The sequence below is a fragment of the Cynara cardunculus genome, assembly GCF_001531365.2.
Source record: "Cynara cardunculus var. scolymus isolate 2C chromosome LG 5, CcrdV1, whole genome shotgun sequence".
Taxonomy (NCBI): domain Eukaryota; kingdom Viridiplantae; phylum Streptophyta; class Magnoliopsida; order Asterales; family Asteraceae; genus Cynara; species Cynara cardunculus.
Window position 1 is genome coordinate 27,826,816 of NC_037532.1, and position 16,139 is coordinate 27,842,954.

The following is a 16,139-nucleotide window of genomic DNA, read 5'->3' on the forward strand; positions in this document are numbered from 1 at the left end:
CAACTTTTCAACGAAAAAAAATGCTAACTACGATGATTTTTTAGAACAAGAAACAATAAAACAAAATTCTTGTTTTACTTATGGAACAAAATTTATACCAATTGGTGTTTGGAAAACACAGGTTCAAGTGTTTGACGTAGCCTTTGTTCTCTTAGAAGTTAAAAGATTTACAAAGATCACATACATATATTTGACACTACTCCTTCTTCACTAATCACTATCCTCCACAATTCTAAAAGCAAAAGCATTAGAAAACGGCAAATATACATCCCCAATTAAGTACTCCTCCCAGAAAAGTAACTTATGGTTTGACAAAGAGTATAGAAGAGATTATTGACCTCCTTTACGATCAACTTGAGCACATATTGCGATTTTGATATTTCTGAATCAAATCCTTCTTCTTCGTGTTCTTGAGTTGAGAAATGGAGATCGAAGAGTGCAAGGAACAAATTGAAGAACAGAAGACTATGTCTGACCACGAAGACTACAATGAATTTGAGATTGAAGCAAAGTAGTGAGAACAGAAATGGAACAAGACAGTAGAAAAGGAAAGAGCGCACATACCTTGACTGTTCCTTCAAATGTTAGACAAAGAGGGAGCTGATCTTCTCCTAATTGTTGTGGGTAAGAAGAAAACGATGAATTCATGTACAAATGATCGATGTAACGTAGGTACAGATTTAGGGGAGAAGGGAGGAATACTTGGGAACGTGGAGAGGAGAAGGGTGAGAGTGGAACGTGGGAAGAGATTTGAAAGGATCGACTTAGTATAGGCATCAATGTATTGTATCGTATTAGGTTCGTAAATGAATCGAACATTCAGCAAACCGTTTGACGGGAAGTTCGTTTATTTAATAAATAAACGAACATGAACAATTTTTTTTTCGTTTAGTTAAACGAACGAACATGAACAAGAGTCCCGTTCGTTCATTTATATTCGTGAACTTTCGTTTATATATTAAATTTAATAAATAATCTTTTATTTATTTAGTTTGAATTCAAATAATATTTATTTAAGTTTTAACTTTTTAAAATTTATTTAGATTTAAATTTTATCATCATTTTATCTTATTTGAAATATTTACCTTTTCACTTTTCCCCCAAAGTCCTAACCTCCAGATATTTTGTATCTAATAGTTAATTGAATAACAAATAGTGCTGTTCGTTTGTTTATGTTCGTTTAGGCCTGTTCATTTATGTTCGTTTAGGCCTGCTCGTTTACGTTCGTTTAGGCCTGCTCGTTTATGAACGAACACGAACACACTTGATTTCTAAACAAACGAACACGAACACAAAGATTTTCTTTCGTTTACTATTCGTGTTCATTCGTTTGATTCGTTTACAGTCTTATGTCATACGACTGCACCTCTTAAAAAGAGTTATCAATTTATAGAAATAAAAAACGAATTCTTTTTTCCAAAAAGTAAAATTAAACTTGAGCTCTTCAAAAAAGATAGAAACAATATTATATATATTACTTGATGGCAACGTTCATTTCTTGGTCATCAAGTTCAGGAAACAAACACACAAGTGGGATAGTGGGATACCCAAGACGAATCGCCTCTTTTTAAACCTCTAATTCCATTCGACCGATAGGTTTCCTGTTTCAACTTATAGCAATTGATCAAGATTTTTACATCTTCGTCGTTTTTACGGGTCTGTTCTCTTTTCCCTACTCCAATCTTGACTTATTTCCCTTGTTCCTGAAGCGTTAATTTAAGAATTACGCGCTATTGGATTGAAATCGATCTTTAACTTGTGAATCGTCCAATATTCAAGATTGGAAAGCGTTTTATCTAATCATAGAACCGATCAAGATACGTGCCGACTTGTTTCTTGTTTAAAGCTTGATGTTATTGATATGGGATTCTATATTTTCTAGTGAATTGGGGTTTTCCTTTAAATAGATTGTTGAGGTAGATGTGAACTTGTTATTTTTTTAACTTCAGTCAACTGAATATATGATCCTAATTTTGATTCTTCGAGTTGCTATACTCATTTTCGAAGGGCCGATCCACATCTGTTTTTGCGGTTCTCTTTGTATGTTGTAATCAGATGGCTTCATTTTCTTTCAAATTAAGTGCATATGGATGAGTTAAATCCTAGAAGAGACCATGAACCCATGAATTTGGCATTATACAGTAACCTTTTGAGACGTGTGATTAACATTTTCATGTTGTTCTGGATTCCCTGATAGAGGGGAGATAGAAGTTTTAGCTTAAGTAGGATAGAGGAAGGATCTTGAGCTCGAGGAAGTTGTTTGCTGCTTTAAGCGTCGATTAATATGGTGATTGCCAGAATCAAAATCTTCTGTTTGATATGACTTATGAGACTCTTGGATTGAAATATACTAACATGAGAATGTCCTTGCTTACATAAATTGTTTGGATGCATTATATTTTGGTTTTAGATTTGCTTGTTTTCATAAAGTTGGCTAATGATTCTCTAATACATAAATATGTGATGTGGATGTTATATTTTGTGATAGGGTCCTTGCTCCTGAAGCCATTTTCCATCCATCAACTTCTCATTAAACATGGCCACAAGTAAGCTAACTCATGTCTTCCCTTCCCTGTGCCACTTTTACACTTATATCCATGATGTTGTGCATGCATCTAGTTATTGCTTTCACTATATGGACATTGTGTCTTAGACATATTCATGCACATTAATAAGGGTGTTTTGGGAAATACACATTTCACCCTTGGTAATGGTGTTTTCAAGGTATTAAAATCACCTGCAGAGATTATCCGAGAAATAAGAGCACCTTCAAAGATTATAATAGACAACACATCATATTTTGGCCCTTGGGTGATAATTAACCTTTACTCAATTGTCAAATCTTTTCCACAACATATTCGCTTTTTACCTCTAATCCGGATTTTGGCTGGAACCTGGTCAATCATGCCAACCTATCAGTACTTACTTCAATAGTTCAACTACTAGGAGTCATTGCAAGTTAACTTCATTGCTGATTGTGCAGACAATACTCTTTGTTTCCAAATCACTCCTCTAATGTTGCATGTATTTTTTCAGGGCTACGGTTTGAAAATTCATGTGAAATTGGGGTGTTCACAAAGCTGACCAATGGTTACTGCCTGGTAGCTGATGAAGGCTCTGAAAGTTTCTACAGGTTTGTGCTTGTGATTGGAGTTGTACTATGCTATTTTTTAATACGTTACAAGAACTTGGATGTGGGTTTGCAGCATTTTTGAGTCCGAGTTGGCCGATGTTATTCCTGTTGTTAAAACCTCTATTGGTGGTACGAGGATTATTGGAAGGCTTTGCATTGGTGAATATTTCATGAGCTTTTGCAATCAGTATTATGACATGCCCATTCGGCTTTTGAAAACTGATTTTAGATATTGTTTTGTAGGAAATAAGAAAGGTCTTCTCTTGCCTCATACTACTACCGACCAAGGTAAGGTTATGAACTCGCATATTTTATTTTTGGATTAGCTTGCTCTTTCAGAAAAACCCCCCTAGGAAACTACATCTAAGTAGGTGAATCTTTTGCCTTCTGTCCATTGACTCACTGCTGGTTGTTCACTAGTCATGCCAAGGGTGGATTTGAAACCATAACCTCTAGGTTGTTATGAGGAAATCCCAACCACTTGTACAAATCCTGCTGGTAATTCACTGAGTTGCCTGTTATTTATAACCTGGGATGACGTTCCCATTCTTTGAGCACTTTATTCCTTTCACCTTTCCTCTGGCTTTCTTACGCTACAAAGAAGTTAAGAAATAAACATTCCACTACAGGGAAAAAAGGTTATTATACCATGATCAATAAGAATATATATATATATATATATATATATATATATACCCGGAACCTTTTGCAGTGTGCCAGTTAAATATAAACAATAATTTGCCAAGTAGATCGTGTTAATGGATATGGCGTTTGGCATAGTTGAGCTTACAGCTAATTGATTGGGCCATCACTGTTTTCTATAATGAGTTGTATTACCTGATAACATAACAAGTAAAATCCATGTATATCGAAGTTTCCAAGAGTTATTAATGGCACTATGGGAGTTGGTTGTCATAAATATTTTCTTCAAAATCTGATGACTATCCATAGAGGATATGTTCTATGTAGCATGCTCTCCAGAACAACATTATAGATATAGTTAAACCTTTTTGAGTTGATCCTTTTCCAAATTCGATTCATGGAACTTTGAAAACTATAAATATGATAATTTAGTAGCGGCTTTAGATACACTAGTAATCCTGTTTAAATATAATTAAAAGTCGAATAAGTATATCGATTTCAAATTATTTGAATTTTGCAAATTGACATTTAAAGTCCTATTTTGTAACTGAGATTACATCTGTTTGAGCTTCAACAAAATTGGTAAAACTTGGTGTAATATGTTGCAACTTTAACTTAATTTGACAAGTAACTTGATGTCAAACTTCGGTTTTTGGCTTATATGACACATTCTTCAATTATCGATCATGCTTTCATATGCTTTGATCCGTTTTATAGAGCTTCAACACTTGAAGAACAGCCTGCCTGATGAAGTTGTTGTCCAACGGATTGATGAGAAGTTATCTGCTCTTGGTAATTGCATGGCATGCAATGATCATGTTGCTCTTACTCATACCGATCTTGACAAGGTAAGCATTGTACACCATGCCCTTGTGCCATAAAATACATTTATTCAGCAATCGTCATGTTTTCATCATTTTTCTGCCCATTTTTCAGTCAAAATGAAATTGACTTGATCAATTTCTAACCATAATAGTATACTCCTTCGATCCTAAAATGAGTGTCCACGTTTATATTTTAGTTTGTTGTCCACATTTGTATTTTAGTTTGTCTCAAAATAAGTGTCCACCGTTAAAGGTGCACACTTTCCAATTCTACCCTTCATATGATCAATGAGATGTAGAAGTTCATTACTACCTATATTATTTAGAGTAAGGATAAAATTGTCATCTAATTGAAAAGTGAATAGTTACATGTTTATTAAAAGGGAAATTTATAAAAATAACCGTTTTACACAACCCTTTGCCACAAAATAACCACATTTTAGAGGTTTTGCCAAAATAACCACCCGGATCGCCCCCGGGGGCGATCCGTACATAATGGGGGCGATCCCCTTCAAAAAGTAAAAAAAAAAAAATTCCTCAAAAGTCGAGACTACTGTTCACCTCGTTGACCGTGTTTGACCTCGCCCGGGGGCGATCCGTACTATTCACGGGGGCGATCCGTACTGTTCACCCATGAATTTTTTTTTTAAAATTGAAGTTGTATTTTTTTAACTTTTTTAAAACCAAATTTCATGAGGAAAAGATTTAAAAATAAATCTTTATAATCATGGAGACGCAAAAATTAATTTTCATGGAAAATCAGATATAATATCTGATTAACGAAATTTGACCTCTATTTTTATACAACAATTAAGGGGTGTTTTTAATAAAAATGGAAAAATACATAAAGTGTGTCTTTTTACATATTTAATCTTAAATTTCGCAATTTACCGGGGGCGATCCGGGTAAAAAAAAATTGATTTTTTTTTCACTATAAATACCAACCTCCTAATTCATAATTTTTCACACATTCCATTTCTTTTCTCATATATTTTACTCTCACAACCCTTAACCCATTAAACACAATAAACCATCATAACCTTTAACCCACTAAACACAATCAACCATCACAAAACATGAAATCACGTCATAGAGTTGTCATATCATCAAAAACCGTGAAATCATATATAATGTCTGATTTTTTCTCCAAAAATCAACTAAATATTTTTTTTTCCGTAACCACAATTATCATCCGGTTATTTTATAACGAAAAACCGTGAAATTTAAAATTAAAAACAAAAAAATAGAGGTCAAATTTCTTCAATCAGATATTATATCTGATTTCCGAAACACAAAACAGAGAAAATTAATTTTTGCGTCTCCATAATTATAAAGATTTATTTTTAAATCTTTTCCTCATGAATTTTGGTTTTAAAAAAGTTAAAAAAATACAACTTCAATTTAAAAAATAAAAATAAAATCATGGGTGAACAGTATGGATCGCCCCGTGAATAGTACGGATCGCCCCCGGGTGAGGTCAAACACGGTCAACGAGGTGAACAGTAATCTCGACTTTTGAGGAATTTTTTTTTTTTACTTTTTTAAGGGGATCGCCCCCATTATGTACGGGGGCGATCCGGATGGTTATTTTGGCAAAACCTCTAAAATTGTGGTTATTTTGTGGCAAAGGGTTGTGTAAAACGGTTATTTTTATAAATTTCCCTTATTAAAATATGTGCCTTTTTTCATTGTGGACATTTATTTCCGGATGGAGGTGTTATTCCTCACTTTTCACAAACCTGGTTATTCACTCTGAGAAAGATGGCATGCGGCTAGTCCCAAAGTCTCATAGTCTTGAAACTCAGCCGTATTTCCTTTGGCTTCGGATCCCTCTTTGAGTTTTGACCGTACTCCCCAGGCGGAGTGTTTCATGTGTTAGCTGGGCCCCTGATCCGCATAGACCGATCCTCATATTGCTTCATTCTAACTTGTGCCCTTGACTGTCCTTCGAAATCTGTATGACAGTCAGACGACTCTGCTCTTAGTCTCTCTAAGCACAGCTCCTAAAATATTAGTTCTATATAGGCGAGATAATTTCTGTGATGCCGTTGCTAATGCATGTCTTGTTATCAGGAAACCGAAGATATGATAGCGGATGTTCTTGGTGTAGAAGTTTTTAGGCAGACAATTGCAGGCAATGTTCTTGTGGGCAGCTACTGTGCATTTTCAAATAGAGGTGGGTTGGTCCACCCCCACACATCTATTGAAGACTTGGATGAACTCTCAACCCTCCTCCAGGTCCCATTGGTGGCAGGCACCGTCAACCGTGGTAGCGAAGTCATAGCCGGTGGCTTAATCGTAAACGACTGGACCGCATTTTGTGGGTCAGACACTACAGCGACAGAACTATCGGTGATCGAGAATGTTTTCAAGTTAAGGGAAACCCAACCTACTGATATTGCCAATGAGATGAGGAAGTCGTTAATTGACACCCATGCTTGAATCCGACGCTTGCCTGTATGATGTTAGACACGTCTTTTTTATATATTCCGCTTTTATGTTGCTATATGTTTAAGGTTCTGTTTTTTTGGTACTAATGAGACGGTAAGTGTTGAATGTAAATCACCGTAGGGGTGTTAAAAGAGACCGTCGAATTGAAATTGAATAGCAAACCGAGGCAGAAGAGAGGTTAATTGTGTATTGTAGTTTGGTATCGGTTTTGATAAGTTTAGCGTTCTACAGTATGTTCAATTCCAGTATGATGTTTAAAAACATATATCTAAATTGAATAGTTGGTTCCTGTAAGAATGAAAGTTGTAGTAAAAACGTGAGAACAAAACCGTCATCCATCCAACGGCAGATTTTGAGGCCATACGGTGGTATCACCATTGCTTCATGGCATCATTGTACCGACGGTTAGAGGTCCGTCACTGATCTACTGGAAATTTTAATTTTCTTAGAAGTTAAATAATTTTTTAATTAATTAATATTAGTGGCGGGTTTTAATTACTTTGTAACTAAAATCCGTCACTGATTTTAATTAACTAATATTAATTTTTTAAATTAAATTATTTTGTTCCTATTTTTTAATAATATATAAATAAAAAATCTGTCAAAAATATTATCGAAATAAGGTTTTTTAAATAGTGGTAGATTTGTGAAAAAAGTCAACGAAAAATATACTTTTTCCAATTTATCAGAAATTCACTACTGATTTTCTGGCCGAAAAATCCGCTGTGAGATTCTAATTTTTAATAATGTATGGAAAGTGAATATTTGGAGAACATTGATCACGAGGAATTGATTGAAGATTTTTGTTATGAAAAATATTAGACAAAAGATTTTTTGTTGTTGTAATTTTTTAAACATGTTTTGTTCTTTTAACTTGTAAGACTTTTAAGTTATGTTTGACAAACTAGCTGATAAGGTGACTGATACTTGATAAGCTGACTGATGTATTGGATTTCAATTCTTGGTCCATATCCTCTCCCTATTTATCAATATTCTCTCCTTATTTATCTCCTTATTTAGTGGTTTCTTTTTTATGTTTTCTTGTTTATATATAGGGTTCGTTTTTTCTCTTGATGTAATCAGAACAACAATATCAATAAACAATCGATATCTTGAGTTTATAATGGTATCAGAGCAGTGATCCTACTACTCCGACGAAACACATGGCCGGCGACGTAGCAACATCGGCAAAAGACAACGGCGACAACGTCGTTGATTACAACTCACCATATTACCTGCACCCTTCCGATTACCCTAGACAAATGCAAGTCAATGATGCATTGTCAGACAAAAATTATGCGGATTGGGTACTGGAGATGGAGAATTTGTTATTCGCAAAAAATAAGATCGGTTTCATCGACGGGTCAATTGAAAAGCCAGAAAAGACATCCAAGGATTACATGCCATGGATGAGAGTGGATGCGATGATAAAGGGGTGGCTCACCACCGCCATGGAAAAAGAAATAAGAGGCAACGTGAAATACGCAAACACCGCTGCTGAGATGTGGATCGATCTTCGTGAACGATTTGGGAAAGAGAGCGCACCGAGGGCATACGAACTAAAAAACAAGATCGCTGTCACACACCAAGACGACGCCACCGTTTCGGCTTACTACACAAAGCTTCGATCATTATGGGATGAAATCCAGTCGGTGTTCCCCATCCCACAGTGCACGTGTAATGGGTGTACGTGTGACATCGGTAAGCGGCTTGTTGCACATAAAAAAAAGAGACTGTACGAGTTTCTTATGGGTCTCGACAACGGGTTCAGAGTTATCAAAACCCAAATCCTTGCCACCCAACCAACTCCGGGTCTCGGGACAGCCTATCATCTTGTTGCAGAAGATGAACGACAAAAGCTGATAACCGAAGATAAGAAGCCTACTGTGGAAGCCGCCGCCTTTAAGGCTTTTGTTCCTCCAAAACGTGACAACTTTTCTCCTCACAACAGAAAACAAAGACCTATTCGAAAACAACAAAACAAGAAGAAGAGGTACAACACTGCACTAATTGTAATCGGGATGGACATAATCGAGAAGATTGCTTCAAATGGATTGGTTACCCTGAGTGGTGGCTAGGGAAAGCGAAGGGATACAAGACAAAGCCGAGGGCCTCCTGCGTTGAGGGTGGTTCGAGTCCCATTCCGGACTCACTATCGAGCAATACAATCTCTTCTTGAAACACTTTGAATGTGGAACCAACACAGGTGATGAAGGGAACAAACGAGTAGCCAACATGGTAGGTAGAATTGATAATAAGGATGATTGGATTGTTGATTCGGGGGCTACCGATCACACAACCTATCTACGTAATATCCTTGTTAACAAAAGAAAAAACCCTTTTGGAATGCCCGTGGTTATCCCTAGTGGAGATACCATCCCGGTTGAGGGTAAGGGTGATTATACTCTACCGGGAGGCACCAAGATCGAGGGCATATTACACGTACCAAAGTTTACTTGTAATCTTTTATCCGTTAGCCGATTAACCAAAAACCTTCAATGTGCTGTGACATTCTTTCCTGATTTTTGTGTAATGCAGGGTCTCCGTTCAAGGAACTTGATTGGTGCGGGTAAGTGCAAGGGAGGTCTATATCGAATGGGGATGTTTGAGGAAGAAAGGAAAGCTATGACAGTCACTGTTGAAAGATGGCATAAGAGGTTGGGTCACACATCGCAAGAAAATCTAGCTAAAGTTGATTTTCTCAAAGGTGTTTCCTTTAATCTTAGAAATAGTATTTGTGATTCCTGTTCCAAAGCTAAACATACGAGATCTCCTTTTCCGTTAAGTGAAATTAAAACCAAATTATGTTTTGAACTATTACATTGTGATGTATGGGGAAAATATCGAATTCCTTCATTCTCTGGAGCAAATTATTTCTTGACCATTGTGGATGATTTCAGTAGGAATGTTTGGATTTTTCTCGTTAAATATAAAAGTGATGCTAGTACCTGTTTGGTGAATTTTTGCAAAATGGTTGAAAACCAGTTTAATAAAAGCATCAAAAGAATAAGATGTGACAATGGTGGAGAATTCACGTCAAATCTCATGTTGAACTTTTACACCAAGCAAGGCATTTTGTTAGAAACCACGTGTCCTCACACACCTCAACAAAATGGGGTTGTTGAGCGTAAGCACCGACATTTACTCGATACGGCTCGAGCTCTACGTTTTGAAGCCAATTTGCCAAAAAGGTTTTGGGGGAATGCGTTCTTAACGCTGCGTACATCATCAACCGATTACCATCTAAAACTCTTGGTGATAAAACTCCATATGAATTACTATACAACCAAAAACCCGAATATAATCACATGAGGGTCTTTGGTTGTCTAATTATTTTTGGAGTATCGACACAAAGGGTGACAAGTTCGAAGTAAGGGGGAGACCAGGAATTTTTCTAGGTTATCCTCATGGGACAAAAGGCTACAAAATATTTGATATTGAAAGCAAGAAAATGGTGGTGTCACGAGAAGTGAGGTTCCATGAAAGCACTTTTATCTTCCCAGCCCAAACTCAAGCTTCCAATGATTCTAATGTCTTTGTTCCCATACAAGTTCAAGAAGTTGAAGGCCAAAATCATGAGCAAAATTACGAGGTGGAAGATGATGGGCCTAACTCTAGCCCACTGAACTTGGATGGGCACATGATGTAGAATGATAGAAGTAGGTTAGACACAATCCATGAAGAGATACCTCCTCAAAATCTCGAAACACACACTGATCTGGGAAACTCTCGACCAAAGAGAGACCGAACACAACCTAAACGCCTGAATGATTTCATTGTTGATCTTCCCCTTTCGGTTGACCATGCACATACCGCATCAACTCAAGCCACCTCAACGGTACATCCCATTGCCAATTATCTTTCTTATAATAATTTTTCTAATATTCAAAAGAATTTCTTGGCGCCATCACCACCACTGATGAGCCGAAAACTTTTAAGCAAGCCATGCAAGACCCAAGATGGATTGAAGCCATGAAGAAGGAGATTCAAGCCCTTGAACAAAATAACACATGGACAATTGAGTCTTTGCCAGAAGGAAAACGAGCCATTGACTCTAAATGGGTCTACAAGATCAAATACAAGCAAAATGGAGATGTCGAAAGATATAAAGCGAGACTCGTCGCAAAGGGGTTCACCCAGATCGAAGGAGAATATTTTCATGATACGTTTGCTCCGGTAACTAAACTGGTAACTGTTCGAACGTTATTATCCGTGGCTACTAAAAACAATTGGTTCATCCACCAGCTCGACGTTAATAATGCCTTCCTTCATGGTGATCTTGATGAAGAAGTTTATATGAAGATACCACAAGGATTTTTACAAAGAAAGACGATCGTGTTTGCCGTCTGCGAAAATCTCTCTACGGTCTCAAACAGGCCTCTCGAAACTGGTATCAAAAGTTTACCACTGCCCTCTTCAGTCTTGACTTTTCTTCATCCAAGGCAGATCATTCGCTTTTTCTCTACAAACATGACAACACTTTCCTTTCCATTCTCATCTACGTCGATGACGTCATCATCGTTGGAAACGATTCCAAGAAGATACACAAAGTCAAACAATGTTTGCATGACAAGTTCAGCATCAAAGATCTTGGGGAACTGAAATATTTCCTTGGAATAGAGGTGGCCCGAACTTCTTGTGGTCTTGTTTTAAGCCAACGGAAGTACACTCTTGATATATTAGAAGACAGTGGCATGGGAGGATGTCGCCCGAGTTCATTCCCCATTGAACAAAATCTAAAGCTTGATATGGATGATCAAGAACCCAAGGTTGATGCCAGTAGCTATCGAAGTCTTATTGGTCGACTCCTTTACCTCCAGGCCACTCGTCCGGACATAGCCTATTCGGTTAACATTCTCAGTCAGTTTGTTTCAGACCCCCGTCAGAGTCATATGGATGCCGTGTCTAGAATTCTTCGATATCTCAAGGCCACTCCCAGTCAAGGCATACTTTTACCGAAAGAAGGTGGCACGAATCTGGTTGCATACGCTGATTCAGATTGGCTTGGTTGCCCTCTCACTAGGCGTTCTCGAATCGGCTACCTTGTTCTTCTTGGTGGTGCTCCTATTTCGTGGAAAACAAAAAAGCAGTCCGTTGTCTTACGCTCATCCGCTGAAGCTGAATATCGTGCCATGGCTTTAACTGTTAGTGAACTCATCTGGTTACGATGGCTTTTACAAGAGCTAGGCCTTCCACAATTTGGCTCTACCACACTTTTCTGCGACAATCAAGCAGTTCGGCATATCGCCAACAATCCGGTTTCTCACGAACGCACTAAACATGTTGAAATGGACTGTTATTTCGTTCGTGAACGTGTTGAATCCAAGGAAATTTGTCCTATGTCCATCGACTCAAAGCTTCAACTTGCTGACCTTCTCACAAAGGAGCTTGGAGCTTCGCAACTTCGTTTCTTACTGGACAAGCTGGGCGTTGTCAATTTACATGCTCCAGCTTGAGGGGGAGTATTGGATTTCAATTCTTGGTCCATATCCTCTCCTTATTTATCTCCTTATTTAGTGGTTTCATTTTTATGTTTTCTTGTTTATATATAGGGTTCGTTTCTTCTCTTGATGTAACCAGAACAACAATATCAATAAACAATCGATATCCTGAGTTTATAAGGTGACATATTTTATTCTTTTAACTTGTAAGACATTTAAGTTATGCTTGACAACTAGCTGATAAGGTGACTGATGCTTGATAATGTTGATCCCAGATCTCTCAATAACACTAATAATCTAGTTAAGAATAACCAAATTATAGTGTTTTAATGGAGAAAGTGATGAACACTCAAGAATGAATTATAAACAATAAAGAACAGTCTTGAGCGTCGAAGGTTTAACTTTATTGATAAGAAAAACGTAAAAAGAGACATTTAGTACAATAGGCCTAATCACCTATTTATACTAGAAAGCTAATTAGAAGATATCTATCTAACGAGACTTTTTAGCTAATCTTCTATTAACAGATAATGTTTATCTAAACTGTTGATAAGCTTTAATATTAAGATAAACTTGAAGTGTAGTTGTCGACTTGTCATCTCCAGCTGTCTTCCATTGTATGATGAATCATTCTTATCTTTAAATCTTCATCATATGCCTCTGGATGATTTGCTGAATAATTCTCTCAAGTGTTGTTGACCAGAGGGGCGATGAAGATGCTCTTTCCATCGCATCCCTGGTTGTCCATCGGCCCTCTGGTTGTTCTCCAGACTTGGCCAATTCTGCCTTGATGTCTTCATCGTTCTTCTGGTTCTTCATCACTTATTGTTTTTCATTACTTTTTCACTTTATGAATTATGGGACTTAACAATCTCCCCCTAAGTAATGAAAGAACAAACATAGACTAATCTAGAAACAATTATGAAGAACAAAGACTAATCTAAAAGAAAAACATCAATTTCCAAATTTTAATTGGATGATGAAATTCTTACAATACTGGAATCAAAAGACATCATTTTAAGGCACAAGTTTACAACTCATCATGATTTACCTTGAAATTTATCTCTGAAGCACAGAAGCAGTCTTCGATAGCCGATAACTGTCAATCTCATGGATGAGTTGACTCCCTTCTTCTCTTGGCACGTGATTTCTACCCAGTCTTTCTTTGATGACTTTCTAAAACCATTCAAGTGTATCCGATGAATACTTGAATGCCTCAGTTAGTCTGAAKAATTTCTTTKCCCCGAACTCATTCTTGTAAACAAGTCCAAGTTCGGGTTGAGTTAAGACTGAGGCAGATCTTTTCTCCTGCAGGCCTTGGAAGTCTTCGTTTGGTGGAGCGCAGGAAAGTCTTTCGATGCCTAAGCGAAGAGCAATTTCGAAATCATTCTTTGCTCGATGGTTTACCAGGGTCTCCATTGTTTTTACAACCGCTCTGTTCGCCATTCCAAACCTGATGCTGTGGTCCTACCTTTGAGCCGTGTATGTGTACAGTTCAATCAAGTCATAGGGATTGAGGTTGATGAGGTCATTTTCGTTGAACATGCTAATTTACCCATGTGCTCTTTTCACTGTGAACTAGATGTATCGAATGGCTCTATTGGCGAAGGTCCTCACTTTTAGATCCATGACACTCCTTATCCCATCGTTCGAGAAGACAGCCTGTGGTGCTTGTGTGGTCTGTCTAATGAACCTATGGTGTAAGAGGTCCATGGACTCGGGCGATAAAATCGGAGGATTGATGGTCAAACTTTCATTGCGGTCTTGGTACAAGTATTGATGGATGTTTTCCATCATAATGGGTTCCCTGGGTGGCAACTCTGGACGTCTTCGCAGCGACTCCATGTTCTGTATAATCTCATCAACCAAGCTCTGTGGAGGTTGCCTTGACGAAGAGGGAGTATCCGCTTGCACCACTGGTGGTTGGGTTGAGGGTTGTGTATGGCTTGGTGAAGGTATGGTTTTTTGTTGGGTTGGTTCAGCTTAGGTTGGTTGTGGTTCATTGGGTTCGGCTTAGGTGGTTTCTGGTTCATGGGGTTCTGTTTGGGTTTGTGGTTGTTGGGGTGAAGGTTGGATTATTGTTGGTTCTGGTTCTATGGATAAGGTGAAGGGTTCTGTGGTGTGAGGGGTTGGTGAAGGGGTTAAGGGTAGGTTTGGTGTGGGTGATGAAGTAAAAGGTTGGTTTATTTCTGTTGGTGGGGTGGTTGGCTCTTCATCGTTGAGGGAACATGTACATTTTGTACATCTTCAGAGGGCAGAGCCTCTGGTTCCCTTGCTTGGGTTCCTTCGGTTAAGGGTGATGGTTGAGTTTGTGATGGTGGTGGTGGTCATGCAGCGGATTCCATTTGTTGTGCAGCTGCGGCCTCTGTCTCCCCCTCATGAGGTCCAAGACCTTGATCATCGAGGTCTTGGTCTTCATGTCGTGGCCTCTTGTGTTGGTGGCTGCTGGAGCAAGAGGCTCTGCTCCTCTTATTCTTTTTGTCCTTCCTGAAGGACGCAATATACACCTTCAGGGCTGCTTGTCTTCGGCTCTCCTCCATCGTTTGAAGGAGAGAAGTGGTGCGCCTTTGTTCCTCGGCCAGGTTCTGGGGGAGAACCCTGGTCGGATGGATGACACGATGAACGAATTTGGCACTAATCTCATTGAAAGATGAGACGAGTGCCTTGGACAGATCCCGCAGGTCGGCTCTGATTGCAAACTCTGTGGTTGATGAGGAGGCTTGTGGTGGCACGAAGGTATTGACAGATGTAGATGGAGGGATGGGAAGGTTGGTGATGAGATCTTTCACCTTGCAGTGAATGAGGAGAAGGTTTCATCAAAGGATGGGCCTGCAGAGGGAGGTTGGGGTTGAGTAGGTTGGGGGATTTGGGCTAATATTATGGCGGGGAGTTGGGTGAGGGTGGTTTGGATGGTGGCCATTTGGTGGGTAAGAGTGGCAAGGGTTTCATCGATAGATGAAGTGGATGGAGGTGGGGTTTGTTGAGGGATTTGGGAGATGATGGAGATGGTAGGTTGTTAAAGTTTTAGAGGATGGTATGTAGTTGGGTGATGATGTAGGTAAGGTTCTCATCGGCCTCAGTTGCCTGGGCCATGAGGGTGGCAATGGAGTGGATGAGTATTTGGTTTCTTTGGGTGGCAAGGGAGGATGCGGTGTTATGGTGTTGGGTGATGGCTTATTGGAGCATTTGGAGACGTGTGGTATTGTCTCGGGTTTGGGTTTCAATTTGGGAGAGGTGGCGTTGCAGGATTGCAAGGGATTGTTGAAGGTCAGTGGTATCGATTGAGGGTGGGTTGTCAACAATCCCTTGAATGATAAGTTTAAGGTCTTCCAAGGACCGTATCACTGAATCGACAAAGGCTTGGAACTCGGCCTTTGTGACCAGGTCTGCAATTGGGGTAACCCCTGCAGCAATGGATGCTGCAGGTTGGGCCTCTACTCCGAAGGCGCCTTCTTGGCCTTGTGAGAATGTGGGCCTAGAAGGACTTCCATCATGTCATTGATAGCCCTCAAGAGAGGAGCTATCTCGTGATGTTGCGACATCAGCTTCCTCTTCCTCGGCTTCAGAGGCCGGGTAAGTGAAGTGAATGTGTGTCCTCTTCGGTAGATCAAATATCGAAGGGGGATGTGCATGAAAGGAAGATCGCTC

General features: G+C 38.8%; 2 protein-coding genes across 2 annotated transcripts; both read left to right on the forward strand.

Annotated features, from left to right (window-relative positions):
* The first annotated feature begins 1,500 nt into the window (after positions 1-1,500).
* LOC112513299 (eukaryotic translation initiation factor 6-2) lies at positions 1,501-7,323 on the forward strand. Its single transcript, XM_025119522.1, has 7 exons — positions 1,501-1,656; positions 2,489-2,546; positions 3,037-3,133; positions 3,207-3,292; positions 3,377-3,421; positions 4,493-4,623; positions 6,673-7,323. The coding sequence occupies exons 2-7, from the start codon at positions 2,537-2,539 to the stop codon at positions 7,039-7,041; spliced, it is 738 nt and encodes a 245-aa protein (XP_024975290.1). The 5' UTR covers positions 1,501-1,656; positions 2,489-2,536; the 3' UTR covers positions 7,042-7,323.
* An 890-nt stretch (positions 7,324-8,213) lies between these two features.
* LOC112512947 lies at positions 8,214-9,128 on the forward strand. The gene has a single exon (XM_025119073.1). The coding sequence runs from the start codon at positions 8,214-8,216 to the stop codon at positions 9,126-9,128; it is 915 nt and encodes a 304-aa protein (XP_024974841.1).
* Positions 9,129-16,139: the final 7,011 nt, after the last annotated feature.